The sequence below is a fragment of the Amphibalanus amphitrite genome, unplaced genomic scaffold, assembly GCF_019059575.1.
Source record: "Amphibalanus amphitrite isolate SeventyFive unplaced genomic scaffold, NRLGWU_Aamphi_draft 000246F_arrow, whole genome shotgun sequence".
NCBI classification, from domain to species: Eukaryota; Metazoa; Arthropoda; class Thecostraca; order Balanomorpha; family Balanidae; genus Amphibalanus; species Amphibalanus amphitrite.
In genome coordinates, this window is record NW_024881741.1 from 449,411 (window position 1) to 469,655 (window position 20,245).

The following is a 20,245-nucleotide window of genomic DNA, read 5'->3' on the forward strand; positions in this document are numbered from 1 at the left end:
GTGTAGGCTAACTACGCTGTACTCAGGTATTCAACTGCCTTGGAACTACTGCACTAATCATCGAAAGCGTGTGTATGAGTGAGCGATGCACATTGCGCTGTATGAACTGCCCACCGTCTGGTGGTTAGTGGAAATAAACGAAGAAACAATATTAATAGGTAATAATCCTTATGATATATTTGCAATGCATCTGGTTAGAGCGATTGGATTGTATTAACCAAAAGTTGAAACCTGCGAGTTTCATGACTTATCTGGCATTAATTGTTGGGACAACTCCCCCTGTCATCGGCCTCCCTTCCCCCCACCTTATTCGAGGGGAAGCTGTTTTATTTGACCATCGACTCAGCCTGTGGGGGGTGTTTTCTGAATTTGTACCAGATGAAACGGCAAAGGAAATGCACTCATTTCTTTCTTTCCTCGGTAGTCTAAACGACCCTAGGTATCTCCTTTTTGGTCGGTTGTGGTGTTGTGACTGCTTAACCCTCGCCCGCACATGGGGGGGGGGGGTGGTTGCCACCCCCCCCCCCAGGCAGTCTTTCTGCTCTGCACTCAACATTTTTTGAGCTAGAAGGCTGATTTTTCGTATAGCTGCTCGTCTATCCTTTCTTGATGTCCACTGAAAATTTCAAGTTTCTGTGATTTTTGGTTTCGGAGATATGACCTTGTTTTCAGGTCATGTCATGACCCAAATGGCCAATTCTCAACATCTTGCGTTTGTCATGGGCCTTGTGAGCTTTTGACACCCTGATTTCGGCCTTTTTTGCCAGTCTTACCTCCCACCTATCATGGAACATGTTGTTCGACGATGTACAGGGGTCGAGGTCAGGGTCAAGGTCAACCTAGGTCATCTAAGATAATTGCGGTTTAGGCAAGCTGAATTTACTTTTTGTGAAGTTTTTTTTTACTGCATTTTTGGTAAAAGCTTCTCAGATCATGATTTCATGTGATATGGACCCAAAAACAATCGGTGCACACATCAGTATACACACAGACACACACAGACATACAAACACATATAATTGACCTTGACCTAGCTTGACCTGAAATGACCTCAGCAGCAAAATTCTGGTCGGATAGTGTGACAAAGAGGTTCTAGCTGGCTTGGCACCAGAAAACAGCATCGTCATCGGTATTTGATAAGCAGCGCACTTGATATCCAACGGTGACCCAAAACAGCAACATTTTTTAGTTTGACCTGACCTGGAAGGTCAATGACTGACCTGAGAAGGTAAAACTGGGTATCATTGGATTCGTCTCTTCCCAAAGAATCTTTTTGGTCTTTACTGCTAAGCTCTATCTCCAACAGGAACGAAATGGCGCGGGGGGGGGGGTGGCAACCACCCCCCCCCCCCATGTGCGTTCTAGGATGGGAAAATGGCATGTGCGGGCGAGGGTTAACGTTATCCATTTCCGCGCACTAAAAGTGGCACGGACCTTCGACCGGTATGTTGTGCAGTGTGCACATCCGTATGACTATGTTAGCCTCATCTCATCCATTCATTTCATTCTTTTCAAGACACTGCATCAAGAACAGGGAAACGAGTGTATTATATGGCCGGACGGAGTATAACTTTATATGTTTAGCAGTAACACGTATAGGTATTAGGCATAGGTAATTAAAAATATTTCTGAACCAGACACGAATCAACAGCGGAAACGGACGGCAGACGCAACGGTAACACAGAGCATTCTCGAAATCGTGCAAGCAATGTAACTGATGCAATTAAATTATCTAGCACGTTAATACAATTCAGACGGGTACACAGATTCAGCTTCTAAAAGCTTGGCCTCGTATGATTTATGCAAGATTACCATAACTATTTACGACAAATACGTTCATATGTGAGGATATATTGGACAAACAGACGTAAGTTACGATCATTCCACACCTTCAAATTAGAGAAGATGAATAATGCAGGCACTTAAATACAAATATTGCAAGGTCACTTAGCTATCACATTAACGTGTGAGAATAAGACCGTTAGAGATCAATACAACGTAAACCAGTTTCATTCGACACCGTTCTAATGATGCAGTGTACAACTGTGTAGCATATGATATGTCTATTGATATAGCCAGGGGCGTCGCCACGGATTTTTGAGTGGGGGGGTCGGATTTCCAGTCTTCACCCGATGGGTAGGGGTGTTTTTTTTTGCCACACTTCCCAGTTTTGTGCGTGCGTATGTATGTGTGTGCGCGTGTAAGAAATCGGCGCGCAGCGCCACGAAATTTGGTATAACCTATTAGGTAGGTATACCTACCTACATCACTTGCGTAAAAATTATCACTGGTCACTTAAGGTCAGGTCGCCATGTCAAGTTCAGTTATACGGTATACCTCTTTCAAACTTTCCCCTCTCGCCATTCTTGTAGCTTTTCTCCCATAACTTCGAAATTTGGTACACTGCATACCTAATGTATGGGGTTATATGTGTCAGCAATTCATGATTCTGAGGATTTACATCTATGATCTGGAGGCAGGTCAAATACGTGACCTCATCATTAGAAAATAATGAGAAATTAGAAAAAGCACGAATGCCTCCTGCTTTGAAAAGGTTCGTCAGAAAAGCAAAATATCTTTGGAGCCATGACAAATCAGCTCATCATTGCCAGGGACAGGGTGCAACTTATGGCGAGTGATGACTCGAAAGGTGCTTAGTGGAAATGTCCATCGATGGCCACCAGCATTTTTTTCTACAACTTTTGACGAAGACGCGGTAGAGCGATGACAGCACCTGGAAGGTGTTCACTGTTCAGCTCAACAACACGGATCCATTCATATGCAGCAGGAGGTCCTTTTTCGATCGATCGATCGAGGACATAACGGTGACCTGAGGTCGTTTTAACGTTAATTCTGAATGGTCAAATTTTAACTCATGTGACGCGTCTCAAAGAGATAAACACGGTGGTGATAAGACAACATATGTAAATACCATACAAATTCACGAAATCTAAAGTTATTGCAAAGCAAATGTTTCGGCAGAATCTGTCCAGTTAGCTGTTTGCCTTCTACGGGCAAAACATAGACCTGAGATGAAATTTGACGCGAAGCTAGCGAAAGAGCGTTGAAAGAGCTATCGAATATGTTTTCTGCTTCACTGTAGCCCTTCTATTGGTGGGTTCCCAGTCGCTAACGTATAACGTATACTAAAGTACCGCTGAGGTATGCTTTCGACCCCTGATCGATCTAGAGGTTTGCGGAAAAAAAGAGCATGCTACCCGTGACGAGAGAAAGCCGATGATACCCATTTACAAGGTTTCGGATCATCTCAGGACTCAGGTCATCGCCAATAAGTAAGGAAACTCGGGACCTGCTAGAACTCTGCGAATGTAAGTTGTGATGGTTTTTCGAGGTTCTGATTACGAATGTTATCTTAGTTTTGAACGAAGATGATGACTCCATGCATTTCGGGTAGATCAGGTCAGGTCAGATCGACCAGTCATAGTGGATGACCACCACTGATTGCTTCCTAACATGTTATACATATGTATAAGCAACACAACTACTTCTTAAATGTTCAGATGGGCGCTAAGTTCAAAATCAGCTCCAAAACTATCCTACATATGCCTAAATTAAAAGCATGTTATGAAAAAGTGAACCAAGGTCATCTTTATTTGAATCAGGGATATCGATTTATTTTTAAGTAGGTGATTAACTCGAGCGCACCGGAAGTTTCGTTGCAATCGGCTCCTTTTTTGCGCGACTTCTTTGCGAAAGCCCGAGACGGTTTCATCTGACTCCCTTTCCCCTACAATCTACATTTGCACTTGTTTGTTTTGTTTTGTTGGGTTAGGCCCTTTCGGTCGACAAGACCATTGCAGAGCCGGAAGGATGATAGGAATTAGGGGGAGACATTGGTCTGGGCAGGCACCCTAGAGAGTCGCCGGGGCTGAGCCCGTCCATAGGACAGGCCGACCAGCCCCCCAAGCATTCTCTGCACCCGGCTACGGGGTGCAGCTCCCTCGGGAGCAGCGGTGCCGCTCCAAGGGAGCAGCCCGCATGAGATAAAGTTGCCTGTCCAGCCCGGAGGGGGGTTGCGGCGTGGAGGAGAAGGATTTCAGTATCCTGAGGATAGAAGCACGGAAAGGTGACATTTGCACTGTACAGCTAGTTGTGACGGTAACCATGGGGCTGAGGCTAGTATGTAGTTTTGTAGTTAGGTACTGATCCGACGAATCGACTGCGACCATTTTTTTTAACGATCAGACGAAAGCTCGGGGCAGTTTTGGCGCGTCCAATCTTTTGAGGGATAAAAAGGTACTAGAATGGTGGCTACTTAAAAATATTGTTGTGCTGGTGTTCCCCGCCCACAGCTAATTGAACTTTAGGTAATTGGCTAATTGGCTTTAGGGAGCTCTTGAAGCGATTCTGAATCTGATGTATTTGTTGGTGTTGCTGACGCCTGCTTCACTGACATAAAAGCTAAAAAAGCATACTCAGCATCGCAAAAAGTGGGGGGGTCGACACCCCCAGTTTTCAAGAGAGGGGGGGTCACGACCCCCCCGACCCCCCCGTCGGCGACGCCCCTGGATATAGCAGATATACATTATAAGCTCTTTTTATATGTGAAGGCTTCACAACGTCATAGAATCTCTGTGTAAGCCATTGTCACGCGATTTAACAACGGTACACATGCAGCAGAATGTAGATTATCTTCCATTTCGCATATTCTCCAACCCGATAAGATTGCTTATTTACATGTAGTATCTTTTGACCGAATTATCTTTGCTATAGACAACAAAGCAACTACCCCTTTGTTGAACGTGTCTCTGCGTCTTCTGAGGCCCGCGCCGCGAGCCCATCCCTGGGCGGGCCGCTCACTCCTTGTGCGGGTTGACGTTGATGACCGAGACGCCGATCTTCTTCTGCTCCATGGTGGTGACCTTGGTCTGCGACTTGTTCTTGTGATAGATGACCTCTCCGGCCAGGGTGATGAGCGCCAGCACCAGGCCGGCCAGGGTCGCGATGAAAACGCCACCTGTCGCGAAAACCGGCGTGGTCAGACGGTTAGATCGGGCTACACCGCGGTGGTCAGACGGTTAGATCGGGCTACACCGCGGTTGTCAGACGGTTCGACAGGGTTAGACCGGCGTGGTCAGACGGTTAAAATGGTTTAGACCGGCGTTTTTAGACGGTTAGACCGGGTCAGACCGGCGTGTTTAGACGGCTAGACCGGTAGAAACGGTAGGCAATGGTAATCAGATGGCTAGTGGTGAACTCACTGTCGCCCCGACTGGGACAGAGTGGACTCTCACCGAAGCTGTGGGACCGGAGGGGACTCTTACCAAGGCTGTAGGACCGGAGTGGACTCTTACCGAGGCTGTGGGACCGGATTGGACTCTTACCGAGGCTGTGGGACCGGAGTGGACTCTTACCGAGGCTGTGGGACCGGAGTGGACTCTTACCGAGGCTGTGAGACTGGAGTGGACTCTTACCGAGCATGCCGAGACTGTGGGACCGGAGTGGACTCTTACCGAGGCTGTGGGACCGGAGTGGACTCTTACCGAGGCTGTGGGACCGGAGTGGACTCTTACCGAGGCTGTGAGACTGGAGTGGACTCTTACCGAGCATGCCGAGACTGTGGGACCGGAGTGGACTCTTACCGAGACTGTGGGACCGAAGTGGACTCTTACCGAGGCTGTGGAACCGGAGTGGACTCTTACCGAGGCTGTGAGACTGGAGTGGACTCTTACTGAGCATGCCGAGACTGTGGGACCGGAGTAGACTCTTACCGAGGCTGTGGGACCGGAGTGGACTCTTACCGAGGCTGTGAGACTGGAGTGGACTCTTACCAAGCATGCCGAGACTGTGGGACCGGAGTGGACTCTTACCGAGGCTGTGGGACCGGAGTGGACTCTTATCGAGCATGCCGAGGCTGTGGGACCGGAGTGGGACTCTTACCGAGGCTGTGGGACCGGAGTGGACTCTTATCGAGGCTGTGGGACCGGAGTGGGTTCTTACCTAGGCTGTGGGACCGGAGTGGACTCTTACCGAGGCTGTGCAGCGTGATGCCCTCACTGTCTTCCCAGCTGGGACCGGAGTCGGAGTGGACTCTTACCGAGGCTGTGCAGCGTGATGCCCTCGCTGTCGCCCCGGCTGGGACAGAGTGGACTCTTACCGAGGCATGTGAGACCGGAGTGGACTCTTACCGAGGCTGTGCAGCGTGATGCCCTCACTGTCTTCCCGGCTGGGACCGGAGTCGGAGTGGACTCTTACCGAGGCTGTGCAGAGTGATTCCCTCACTGTCTCCCCAGCTGGGGCAGAGTGGACTCTTACCGAGGAACTAGGAAGTGTCGCCCGGCTGGGACCGGAGTGGACTCTTACCGAGACTGTGCAGCGTGATGCCCTCGCTGTCGCCCCGGCTGGGACACTCTCCGCGCAGCGAGGCGTTCCAGTACTTGGCCGTCAGTCCCTCAAAGTAGCGATCCTTCTGCAGCTCCAGGATGCTGATGGAGAGACCCACGGATGACGTTAAGAGTCCACGGTGACACCCGCATACATGTGTCAATTGTTGGACATTTATTTGCAGTGGATGAAGCGTCAGACAAAGCTAAGGAATAATGATAGGTGGAGCCAAGGCACAGCCAATTCTTGTTGAAGTGATTATCAGAAAAGTGGTGCTTGTAGCACCGCTTGCCGTTAAGAGATAAAGACATCCTGCAGCAACGACATAAGCCACTTGCGCAACGTATATGACATTTTACGATTCTACAAAGCGCAAATGAAGCTCTCCGCAGAATTTCAGCGTATCTCGCCGAGCGCCGCAGCCACGGTCAGCCGTTACGGCCGCTGCCTGTGCAGTCTGTGCGTTCTAATGTTCTATGGCCTCGGGGTGCGGCACGTGGCTGCTCACTTTTTGCTGATCTCGTCCTGCAGGTGGCTGCCCTGCTGGACGGCGATGGCGTACGGCTGCTCGGCGAACGGCTCGCCCACCTGGGTCAGGTTACAGTTGCGGTACACCTCGTACCGCACGATGGACGCGTCGTGGATGAACGCGTACTCGCCCTTCTTGTTTTCGAGCACCTGCCCGCGGGAGGGTCGGGAAACGGTCACGGCTTCGCACAGAGGTAGTTATATCTAAAGAGATACAGTCACAGCTTCACGCAAACGTAGGCATGGAATGACAAAGGCAAATTCACAGTTTGGTACACGTAGGTATTTATTTTTACCGTGAGATCATACGAGCCCACCATAGTTGTCGTATGGTCCGTACGCATGGACATGCCGACACAGATATATCACGAAAGTCATTCACAATAGTCGCTGTAAATTCCTAACTATATAGTGTTTTAGTCTCATTCGCGCGCTGGTCATTCTTAAGAACGTGCTGCGAATCCGCCCGATGCATGCTTAGACTACGAACCCACAAAAGCATTTTTCGCGACGGGTTATCTTACAAACGAGCCACACTTGACAAAATCTGCACCAAATCTCTTTTAACCCGCGCCCTGCTGGGGGGGGGGGTATTTGAACACCCCCCCTTGTGGTTTTTCGCGAATATCTCAAAAACGGCGGCGCGGAGCGCCGCCGTTTTTGGTACACCTTATAATATATCAATTCTACACATGTTGTGAAAATTTCAGACCAAGGTCGTTCAAGGTCAGGTCACCAGGTCACTTGAAGTGACCTCACCTCATAAAAAGTTTCAATGTCTGTCATAGCTACACCGAGTGACCGATCGCTTTGAAACTTTCAGCGATTTCTAAGAGCAATAGCATGTACAAAATGTATATCTCAGTATTTTGATATCGATGACCTAAGGTCAGGTCAATTTTGCGACCTCCCCATTATAAGTCAATGGGAGAAAATTGAAATGCGCCTCTTTTGGACGAAAGACATTATAAACACTCCCAAACACTGAATTACAAGTGGTTTAGACACACTGAACATGAAAATAATGTCCATGACCCCTGTTTATGCCCTGAGGTCATCTTAGGTCACGAATGGTATCTAACAGTTTTTCGCGAATAACTTTTGATAGAGGCATGCTAGAGCGATGAAAACGCCTTAGATGTGTTCAGCTCGACGATACGGATCGACTGATATGCAACATGACCCTTTCCGGTCAGGTCATGACCTTGACCTGAGGTCAAATTTTCACGTTGACCTTTCAAGGTCAAGTTATAGTTCATTCGATGCGTCTTGACGAGAGGAACACGATGCCGGTAAAAGTAAGCTCATACAAGGCTTGGGTCAAAAGTTATTGCAGGAAAACTGTTTCCGAAAAAAATCGGCTATTTTTGCAGTTTTTGCCCCCTGCAGGCAAAACCGTTGACGTTAGGTCAAATCTGAGAGGATTATTCAGAAAGGGCGTTAATAGGGCTATCGAATGCGCTTTTCCGCGGCGCTGTAGCTCTATTGGTTCCCGAGTTATGCGTTGGCTTCTTGGAAATTTTCGACATTCGATCTGGAAATCGGCGAAATTTTGCCTTCAATGACCTCTGGTGACCTGACCTTTGACCTGACCAAAAATTGACCGAAGTGATTTCGTCATTATTTTTGACGCTCTTTCGAACGCCGCCTTCCGCGTATCGCTACGTGGCCCAGGAGCCGAGTTAGAAGGGGGGGTGTTCAAACACCCCCCCCCCCCCAGCAGGGCGTGGAAATCCAGGACCCCCAGCCGGGCGCGGGTTAAAACAATCATCTTGGACCCATGAACCCATGCCCAGCACCTCCACAGCCAGCCAACAGCCCCATCTCAACTCGTCTAGTGAGATATAGACAAATTTACCAGGAAATGAGAGAGAACTTTGGCTTTGCTGCACAAGGCCTAGCGCTGAGCCGCGACCCGCTGGATGACCCAGACCTGGCACCGTACCTGTTACGCGGTGCAGCTCGGTGCTAAAGTGTGGCTTACCGTAAATATCGCACGTAGTTGTACGTACATATGCATCTACGATCTACATACACAGCGTCTGAGAATAAAACCCTATGGGCTAGTAGGAAAAGTCACGCCCATACTGCCATATGACTTTGGAGGGGGCTGGTATCATATATTAATACCAGTATAACGCCTTTTGGGGCGACTAACGGAGCGAGCGAGAGGGTGAGCTTTGCACGTGCGAAATTTCGAGGGGGTACCTCCAGTTGACTTGTGCACGGCACCCTACTAACCGGTCTCTAGCGATGTGCCGAATTTGAGCACAATCGGCCCAGCCGTTCTCGAGATCTGGAAGCGGCACCCTGCACGTGCGCACGTGCAAAATGGGTCCCAACTGACTTCTGCACGGCACCCTACTAACCGGTCCCTAACCATGTACCAAATTTGAGCGCCATCGGTCCAGCCGTTCTCGAGATCTGGAATCGACCCCTGCACGTGCGCACGTGCAGCAGCACCCCAACTCTGGCACATGGATATGCATTGCCTAGTGGGTGCCTACCTACATGCCAACTTTCAGCGCAATCGGCCAAGTAGTTACGGAGATATTGCAACAATTACAAAAGTGACACCTCTTCGTTTTGCACGTGGCACGTGCATAAGGGGTCACCCACATGCATCGGGAATAGTCCAATGCTTGGTAGAAGGAATGAAGCTACCCTAGAAAAATTACCGCGTGTAAATCGGTCAAGTGGTTGCTGAGATATAAGCCTCGCAAAAGCGTGACCACGGCCGGCCGGCCGGCCGGCCGGCCGCTCATACTCAGAAATTTCCGTTAATCTAAGGAAAGACTACGCTCGCTTCGCTCGCTCCGTAATCAGGGCACTAAAGAGTCATTAAAATATGTCGTAGATCGTCTTCATATTTATTTCAGTGTTTTAATCGAAAGTAATGTTTGATAATTGAAAAAATAGATACATAAGCATATTAAGCAACTAGTGCTTCCCAAACTGATAACTACAGCCGTTTTCACGACGGCTATCGGTACACATTTGGTTCACATTTGATGCATGGTGCAGATTTGGTTAAGTTAGGTTCATTGTGTTTTTTTAGTTATCAGTTTGGGCTGCACAGTTGCTTATATACCTGATTTTTTAATTATTAGACATTATTTTCGATTAAAGCTCTGAAATAGATTCGTTACATGAAAATATATGTTAAAAAAGAAATTAATACGTGCAAATTTGGTAAGTATGGTGCATTTGTAAGATGACTCGCCGTGAAAACGGCTAAAATGAACGTAATTTGGCCAAAAATGCACCAAATATGGCATTTGCATCAAATGTGGACTAGATATGTACCAGATAGCCGTTGTGAAAACGGCTAATATTTCATTTGCGCACTAAGTACAGACGCGCAGTTTTATACTGGCACCACGCAAGTCTCGTTATACCAATGCGTGTTGATGGTGTAGCGCGCACTTTGCAGGCGACTTTCGCTCGCAGTACGCACCTTTTGGAATCCCTCCGAGTCTTTGGTGACCATGCCGGTTTTCTGGATGACGTTGAGGATGTGTGTATACTGCTCCTTGATGGGGTAGTCCCAGACGCGGTACTTGGCCTGGTCGGTCGTCGAGTTGAGCGTCATCTCCTTCCACACTCTGCCAGAGGCCCGGCCAATTAATACGGAATACAGACATTACTGAGCGAAGAGAGCAGTTTGAAGCGTTGAGCTACTCAATAGTAAGTGTTAGCAAGGTTGTATAGTAAGTGTTACGATTGATTAATGTGTGTATGCGTTTTATTGTGTGTTTGCTTTATCATTAGCCATTTTACCGCTTTTATGTAGGTATGCGCCGATTCTACCATTGCTTGTATGACGTGGGTAACTGAAAGCCCAACTGAACGTGCAATCCCAATAAGTGGCAAGAACTATAAATTGAAGCCATCATTGTCCTCCTCGTTCCTTTTCCCGAGTTTCTTCTACATATGTTTTTACTACAAAGACAAAGATATCCTCAACACTGTAAATGAGGAGACTTGACTTTCTCTAGTCTGTTTTTCTCAACTTTTCTTCATTTTTTTGTGAACACTTCACCTTCAAGTTATCATGCCTTTGCGATGGCTAGCAATGCATCCATTGGCTTCAAAACTAGCGAACAGGTGTTGAAGCATTGCGTTACGCCCTCGTAAAGGTGTGACTTCTGTCGCTTTTAGCACCGAACACGACTGCAGCCGACAGTGACTGATGAATAATTCAAACACCGTGAACAATTTATAAGCAGGACACCAGACTTCTCATCAATAGTAGGTACATGCAACCATGAAATAGTGAAGAGCACAAGCACACTTTTAAGTGGACGGTTACCCGTGGAACAGAACAATGCTAGGTTATTACCATCTATACCAAGAAACCGAACACGCAGCATACGATTGAGGATGAAATGTGCGAAATATCCACCCACAAGGAGTCACTCACGGCTGTACCATGTGCGTATGTGTAACAGGCACACAGAAACATGTAGCATGCGGCTGGGAGTAGACAAGACTGACATTGACATCATTTGATTCAGCAGATAGCAATTAGCCAAACCCAAATAAAGTAGGCAGAGGAGAAGGTCAGAAGGGACTTCAGAAGCTCATAGAAGTTGTGATATTTAGCCGCCATCATACAACAAAAGAAAAGAAAGAACTAAATCCCCGCAAAATTTTAATAAAATATATAGATTCTAATAGCACCGCTATAGCTTTCACCACACAGCAGCAGCCGTCGAAGCGCGATCCCGGGCCCAGATCACAGAACTAATTATCACACCGACTCGGCCAGAAGCCGCAAGTCTCCCAAGACAACAGTCGGAAGTCTCCCTTGCTGCTGTGCACCAGCTGACGCCCCGACCCGCAGAGCGAGCCCGCCCCCACCTGCACGGCGGGGGCGGGGGCCGGGGACGGCGGTCTCACCCAAACAGCTCACCCCTCAGCGGCGGCGGTCTCACCTGAAGAGCTCCTCCTCGGCGGTGGCCATGTTGCGGAAGTACTCAAGGATCGAGGAGTTGGATACTACCGTGTACTGAATCCGCGACTGGCGGGCCAGCTCCTCCAGCGATTTGACGGTGGTCTGCGGCACAGCGGCGGAGGCGGCGCCCCGGCGACACCGGTGACCTCAGAGCTCACCTCTGACGGACCTCGCGGCACCCAGAGGTCACCCTCACTGACCTCACGGTAACCAGAGGTCACCCTTACTGACCTCACGGTAACCAGAAGTCACCCTTACTGACCTCACGGTAACCGGAGGTCACCCTGACCGGCCCACGGCAGGTCGCCAGTTCTCAAGGCAGCCAGAGCAGCTTCCTTTCCACAATTGGTCCGAGGTGGACATGATTGATTTGATTGATTTATTCATTTTATTTTATTGTCAACTGAATTTTTCAGCAGTACGTGTTCCACCATTTACCTTGTCAATGAATTCAACCATGAATGAAATATGTATTTATCATTTCTCACCCATGACCCAAGTTACACACTGTTTAATGATCGGCAGTGCCTAACTTTCAGTGAAATACAAACAGAAGTTGTTTAGGCATTTTTTTTAGTAAATTGGTCGCAGTGTATGCTTTTAGCATGAAGGCTTCTCTTCCGGCTGCTTATTTGAGATTGGGTCAAGCCTCTTCGGCCACCGGAGACTTGCCAGGAACTTTTGGGAGGGATTAGGATTCACAGATAAATGCAGTGCTACATGCTTGTGCTTTCACGAACAAAACAAATGCACTGCAGGTATGTGCATAGGTATAAGTAAAATATTTGGCTATAGTTTAGGTATCATTTCCAAACGGAACGGCTGGGGCATGCGAAACCTCTTGATCGATAGCCATTTATATTCGAATTAAGGAACTTAAACATGAATGGGATGATTTCAATCTTTGTATTTTTGTGAATATAAAGCTCACATAACCATAATTCCCTGGTCTTCAAAAACGCCTACCCTCATAAATGTACGTAATACAGATGCATACCTACAAATTATGTTCAAAATATCCGGGTTGATTAAGCTGTAAAATTTCCAAAACCTACTCCCTATTGTTTGAAAACACCTATTAACCCTCGCCCCGTTGGGGGGCCAATTTGCCCCCCCCCCCTGTGGTTTTTCCTGAATAACAAGAAAACGGCGGCGCGCAGCGCCGCCAAATTTTCAGTACCTTATCGGGCATCAATTTGACACCTTTACACAAAATTTCAAGTCTTAGGTCACCTTAGGTCAGGAGTTATTGAGGTCAAACTGAGGTCATGTTCGAACAAAAATGAGCAAAAAACACAGTGGCGCAGCCAGAACTCTGGCGACGGGGGTGAGAGACGTTCGCGATGGGCCCCCCAGCAAAGTGGGCCCCCCTCAACCTAATGGGGGCCCCTTACCAACAACGAAAGGTCAGATCATTGTCCTGATCATTACTAGCCAAATCGGGGAAAAGGACAAATATCTCTTGATCTGAAAAGGCACGTAAAAAATAACAGCATATTTACATTCTGACCATTCTGCCCATATTTGATGGACAGCGTGCAATTGATGGCCAGTGGCCACTCAAATGGTCGGGCTAGGTCAAAAAACTTTTAAAAAAGCTCAACATCAGTTTTTCGACTCTTACTTTTGATATAGGAGACGAATTAGAGTAATGAAATTGTATTGAAGGTGTAATCATCCATACGGATCAATTGATGACCAACGACCATCATGAACTTCTCAAGTAAGGGTATGACCTTGATCTGCATTCACATTTTGAAGTTGAACTTTTTATGTGAAATTATAGGTGTAAATATTCGATGCATCGAGAGAATGATGTCAAATTAAATGTCGCATAATTTTTCTCATCAAAGTTCTTGCAAAAATTCTTAGCAAAACTATTTTGGTAAAATGCGACTATTTAGATGGTTTTGCCCTCTGCTCTGTCGCCAAACCATTGACATGAGGCATTGGTCGAATCTTAAAAGCGAAAGCGTTTTGAAATGCCTATCGAATGAGTTGTTCCGCGAAGCTCTAGCTCTTTGGTTCACGAGTTATACGGTTATTTGTGAAAATATAAAAACAAGAATTTTTTCGTCGTAATCTTGTCTTTGTGTTTATCATAATTTTATCATAATTTCGTCTTCAATGACCTCAGCGATGACCTAATCGAAAAATGACCTCTACGATTCTGAAGCATGCTACAGCTATCTGTTGCTTTTCTCGTCTTTCTAGCCTTCTTAAATTATGATCGGGTTTGGCCGATACGCCCCCCCCCCCCATGGCTGATTGCACGCGTTAGAGAGCTATCGAACCCACTTTCAGCGCGCTATAATAGCTTTATATGTCCTCGAGTGTCGAAATAGGCGAAACTTTTCCTTCGATGAACATGATGACGTGGGCTTTGGTCTGAACTGCAACATGACTGAAGTAATTTCTCCATGATTTTCGACGCTCTTTAGAAAGCCGCCTACCGCCGCACTCGTCGCTACGTAACCCTGGAGTCAGGTTAGAAGGGAATATTCAAACCCCCCTTAGAAGCGTACAACTGGAAAGCCTGGGGCCCTGCTCTGCGGGGCGCGGTCGAGCTAGGCTAGAGCCAGTTCGGAATGTTTACAAGCCCACGTAAAGCCCTCAAGAATCTGCATAGAGCACAGGCCTTCCAAGACTTGGGGGTTTAGATATCAACAATCGACATGGTCTGTTGAGACCTGCGTGGTGGCTATCAGAGGTGGGTGGGCCCCTCAAAAGCAGGGGCGTAATCACTCCTTAAAAAATGGGCTGGAAATAACTCCCTGGGGGCGGCATCAAATGCGAAGGGAAGGGCGGCACTTATATTTTGGGAGCCAGGTGAGTGTTTGAGGGCCGTCGTGTTTGTGTATTAACCCTCGCCCGTATGGGGGGGGGGGGGGTCGAACAGACCACCCCTCGGTTTTTCGCGAATAACTCGCGTTAAAAGCGGCCAATCACGACGAAACTTTCAGTACCCTCGCGTTAATCAAGTTTACACCTGCCCTGAAAATTTCATGACCCTGACCCTAATGACCTTTGACCTACTTTTCGAGACCATGTTTGGCCGGAATTGCGATTCGGCGTATGTCGGCTCGCATTAGCCGCGCGTTTGCAGTCTTTCCGTGGTTTCATGCGTTCAAACATGGGATATGATGTTGCTCCCATGCATTAGGGTGGGTGTCAAGGTCACCGGAAGGTCACGTCATGTCATTGACCTTTGATGACCTCGGTTCACTTTTTCGAGTTTTTCATGTTTCTAGGTTAGTTTTTGGAGCTAAATTCGAATTTAGCAACCATTTGAACATTTACGAAGTAGTTCTGCCGCCAGAAGTTGTCGACACCAGTACACTCAACCAGTTCAAGACCCACCTAGACACCCACTGGGCAGACCTCGTACACGCGATACCTTACACAGACCAGTAAAACCCACACTAAGCAGCTCGACTGGAACGGACGTAAAGGCCAAGTGGCCTATGAGTCAAAATTCTGTACTTCTTAGTAGTTTTGGTGCCTTCGTAACATGTTACGAAGCTGTCAGAGGCGGTTGCCACCTACTACGAATACCCGACAAAACCCTTACTGTTTGACCTGACCTGACCTGACCCGACCTGGCCTAAATGCATGAAGACATCATCTATGATTATAATTAACATGATATGCGTGATCAGTACCCAACTCCATAGCAGCCACCCTTTACGACGTTCTAACAGGTCCCGATTTTCCCGACATTTGGGTCATTGACCTGACCTGGAAGGTGACAAGGTCTACCGATGACCTAAGACCTTAAAATTTGGTAGCATCGGCTTGTTCTCGTCACGGGCAACACGGTCATTTTTTCCGCGAAGCTCTAGCTCGATCAGGGGCGAAACGGCAAGGCCCCTCCCCCCCCCCCCTACACGTTCGCGGCTGAAATAAAAACACCAATACGGGAAAGGGTTAAGAACTTTCGCTTTGGGAAATAAGAGCAATAATCAGCAGTCAACTGACTACACGTTCTGAGGCGCAGACGTAGATAACCCGCCACTCCGCCACGGCTCTGGTGTTTGAGATATTGATACTTTATGAGGTATATATGCATGCGTAAGATGGGCGGTCAGCCCGTTGCTAGCAGTTTGACTTTGCTACTACGCACCGGATTGATAAATGATAGGTACACTCTTAAATAGTTCACTTCATTCAGGGTAGTTAAATTGCAATGGGATCTGAGTTCTGACTGGTTGGCGTCAAACCCAGCTGACAATTCTAGGGCAGCCACAGGAAGTTAGCTATCCTAGTTAAAAGTTTACATAATAGACAGCGGCGTATTTAGAAAATTGCGAAGGGGGGGCCAAGGGTTAGGAGAGCGCCACCTCACCCAAGGAGGGCGCCATACGGTCACGAGATAAAAATCCGTAACGATCGCTCAGGAGGGGGAGGGGAGGCGTTTTTTTTTTTTACCACGCCACCAGTTTTTCTTCGCGTGTGTATAAAGGAAAGCCGCGACGCGCAGTGCTGCAAAACTTGGTAGGTATTGGGTTAATCTCACAGTGGCAAAAAGGTTGCAAGTGATTGGCATCAGTACCTACTGAGTTCCTATTGACAAAGTGTTCTTGAAATGCTGCGCCGAAGGCGCGCGAAATTTTCGAAAACAAACCCTTTCTCCGCTTTTTAAGCACACCTGATTTGTTCTCTGTTCAAAGCTCTTCTCACTCTTTTAGCAAAGTTGGTGGGGCAAAAATAAAGGTTGGTGGGGCCACTGCCACACCAACTGTACAGGAACCTCCGCCCATGGGTGACGGTGTAGAAAAAGTTAATTGGTGGCGGCATCCACACCAGATCACCGTATCGGATTGATACCGGAGCACGAACGAGCCTTCTCACAGATCCATCCAGTGTTTAGCACATAACACATATCCAATTTCAATCGCCGAAATTTCAAACGCTTGTTGTTGCGGCCGTGCCCATTGACTTCTTTATCGTGATCCTTGCACCTAAATGTCATTATTGTAAGATCAATCTGTCAAGACCAAGACGGGTTTCATGCATAGAGCGTGTAGTTTTGGTTTACTTCATTCATTGTGCTGAATGCACGCTCATTTGTGGCAGTTTCGACAGGCAAGGCACCAAATATGTGAAAGAGAGCCGCTACGCTGGGAAACGTAGATAAATTAACCCGCGCCCTGGTGGGGGGGGGCTATTTTTTGCCCCCCCTCCAGACTTTTCGATATATCTCCAGAACCGCTGCGCCGATCGTCACCAAACTTTCAGTACCCTCCCGGACATCAATTTTACACATGGTGACCAAAAATTTTTCCAAAGGCTATGATAGGTTGGCCGGAAATGACGTCAGAGTGACGTCATGTTCTGCCGTTTTCGACCCAAAAAAGGGTTCCGCGGGAAGAGCTGTCAGGCCTATAGCTTTGCAAATACAGAAAAATGATAAGGACATAAAAGCTGTAGAATTGACAGGGCTACAAAACTGCTATCTCGGATTTTTGAAATTTTTGGATTTTGACCCCCAAAAATCAAAAAATAGATTTTTGGGATATAATAGTCAAAAAATCCAAAAAGTTTTTTGAATTTCGCAAAAAACGGAATATATGTGATAGTCCTTACCGCCTTCCATCCACATACCAAATTTTAGATTGATACCTCTTTTTTTGGCGAAGTTATAGCGAAAAAACTGTTCAAAATTGATGACGTCAAATTTTCAAACTCAATTTTTAGCAATTCTAGACCTCGTAGTGCAAAACAAAGACCACCATTAGACTCCCCGTGACGAGCTGCATCGAATCGATACCAATTTTATGCAAAAATATCAACTTTAAAATTTGACCTTTTTTGACCTGACCTTGACCTGACCTCCACCAGTAAGTGACCTAAACCGTACCTGATGGTCTTATAACCAACACCATTGGGTTGGAAATGAAAAACTGGCCATAAAACATGCATCGCACAACCTTAGTAAAGTTGGGTTCATGGGGTGACCCTTGGTGACCTGACCTGTGACCTGACCTGGTATGACCAGTGACCTCTAATAGCAACATATGTACTAGACAACTGACGTCTTATCGCTGATTTTCAACAAAATGCGTTTTACTCGGTGTTATAGCGCTTTCCCTAGAAGCCCCGTGAACGGTGAAACATTTTATCTTTGACCTGACCTGTGACGTCATCAGTGACCCCGAGGTCAATGAAATTTGGTTTCCCTCGACAAATTTGACAGGGCTATCGAACGCCGTTTGAATTTTGCGGATCCGTCCAGTAGTTTCGGAGATACGAGGGGGGGCAAAAAATAGCCCCCCCCCCCACCAGGTCGCGTTATAAACAGACCCCACCAGGGCGCGGGTTAAGGGCAGCGATCAACAGCGGTCGCCAATGAGTAGAAGGGCTGCGATCGACAGGAAGGCGCCAATGGCTGAGAGGGCGGCGATCATCAGGAGAGCGCCAAATAGGAGGACCCCCGATCAGCATGAAACAGGAGGGCGCCAAAAGATAGGAGAGCCCCGATCGACATTCGACAGGAGAGCATAAATAGGTAGGCTAGTGGCAAGCAGCAGCAGGGCGCCAATGGGTAGAGGGGCGGCAATTAACAGGAGGGTGCCAATAGGAAGGAGGGCCCCGGCCAACCTTCACCTGGAAGGCGCCAGTAGGTGGGGAAGCACCGAAAAACAGAAGAATGTTAATTATCTGGAGGGCGGTGATCAGCAAGAGGGCGCCAATGAGTAGGAGGATGGCAATCAACAAAAGGTCGCCAATAGGTAGAAGGGCGGCGATCAACAGGAGGACGCCAAAAGGTAGGAGGGCGGCGATTAACAGGAGTTCACCAATAAGTAGAAGGGCGGCGATCAACAGGAGGGCTCCAATAGGACGGAGGGGCCCGATCGACAATCAACAGGTGGGTGCCACCAGGTAAGAGGGCGGCGAGGAACAGGAGGGCGCCAATAGATAGGAAGGTGGCAATCAACAAGAGGTCGCCAATAGGCAGAATGACCATGCAATCAACAGCAGGTCGTCAATAGGTAGAAAGGCGATCATCAACAGGAAGTCGCCGATGGGCGCAAGGTTGACGATCAAAAGGAGGGCGGCAATGGTGAGGAGGGCGCCTTTGCCCAAGAGGGTGACATTGAACAGGAGGGCGCCTGCATGAGTAGGGCTGCGATCAACAGGAAGGTACCAGTGGGTAGGATGGGCGCCGATCAACAGAAGGGCGCCAGTGGGTGGGAGGGAACACGAGGGCGCCAAAAGGTAGGAGGGTTCCGATCAACATTCAACAAGAGGGAGCCATGGAGGGCGCCAATGGGTAGGAGGGCGGCGATCAACAAGAGGATGCCAGAACGGAGGACGGCGGCAATCAAAATTCTACAGGAGGGCGCAGTTGGTAGGAGGGCGCCGACCAGTCGAAAGGCGCCAACGGATAGCGGGGCGGCGACCTACAGGAGGGCGCCTTTGGGTAAGGGCGCCGATTTATAGGAGGGCGCCAATAGGTAGGAGTATTCTGATCAGAATGAGGGCGCCAGTGGGTAGGATGGCTGCGGTCAACAGGCTTAAATTGGCGACTACCACTACGATAAGAGCGCTACACCCTACACAGCGGTTGGAGGGCGCCGGAGGGCGCCTTCCAACCGCATTTTTCCTGTAAACATATTCGCCATTGGAGGGCGTCTTTGGCGCCCTCCAATCGCAAAGGGGGGGGGGCATGATCCAGTGGCCCCCCTGCCTACGCCCCTGGATAATAGATATGTGAAATAATGCAGCGTTATAGGGAGGGGCGAATCATAAAACAGGGGCGGCACGTAGCGGTGGCAAGGTGCCTTGGGAGGGCGACGCCGACTGCTGGATAGAGCATTGTGGGGAGGGGCGGCTTATTGAGGGCGGCGGGAAGCTGTGGCGAGGGCAGCACATAGAGAGCGCCGATGTACTCTGGGGAGGGGCGGCAAGTCATCTGGAGAGGGCGGCACAGACGGCGATAGAGCATTATGCGGAAGGGCGGCACATTGAGGGCGGTGGGGTTCTGTGAGGGGCGGCACATAGACAGCTCCGAGGAAGTTGAGGGAGAGTCGGTGCGGAGGGGCGGCAGGGCATCTGGGAGGGGAGGCATGTATAGAGGTTACCTAGGTATTTTAGTGAGGAACGGCACGTTGAGGCCAGGCGTATGTAGTGGACCGAGCAGTGCCGTTTCTTTTGCTTCGTTTTGAAGTCCCTAAACCCCCAATTGCAGACTTCCTCTACCGGGGGCGGCATTTCAGCATCCCCAAAAAATGGGCTGGAATTTCCAGCGTTCCAGCGCGGTGGTTACGCCCATGCTCAAAAGCCGGTGCAGGAGCGAGCCTCAGGTGTCAGGTTGGAGCCATCATGGACCGGTGTTGAGTCCTGATGAATACCTAGGCGTCTAACCCCTAGACGTCAGGGTGGGGCCTGGCGGTGAGGCAGTTTTTTTTTAAA

At 48.5% G+C, this 20,245-nt stretch overlaps 1 protein-coding gene across 1 annotated transcript in view; it reads right to left on the minus strand.

Annotated features, from left to right (window-relative positions):
* Nucleotides 1-4,529: 4,529 nt before the first annotated feature.
* Nucleotides 4,530-20,245, minus strand: part of LOC122386296 (ionotropic receptor 25a-like) — a 72,174-nt gene continuing 56,458 nt past the window's right edge. The window contains exons 13-17 of the mRNA XM_043375369.1: nucleotides 11,811-11,932; nucleotides 10,331-10,478; nucleotides 6,854-7,023; nucleotides 6,325-6,446; nucleotides 4,530-4,978 (exon numbers count right to left, since the gene is read on the minus strand). Coding sequence (XP_043231304.1) covers nucleotides 4,818-4,978; nucleotides 6,325-6,446; nucleotides 6,854-7,023; nucleotides 10,331-10,478; nucleotides 11,811-11,932 — 723 coding nt within the window. The 3' untranslated portion in view covers nucleotides 4,530-4,817. The remainder of the gene's footprint in view (nucleotides 4,979-6,324; nucleotides 6,447-6,853; nucleotides 7,024-10,330; nucleotides 10,479-11,810; nucleotides 11,933-20,245) is intronic.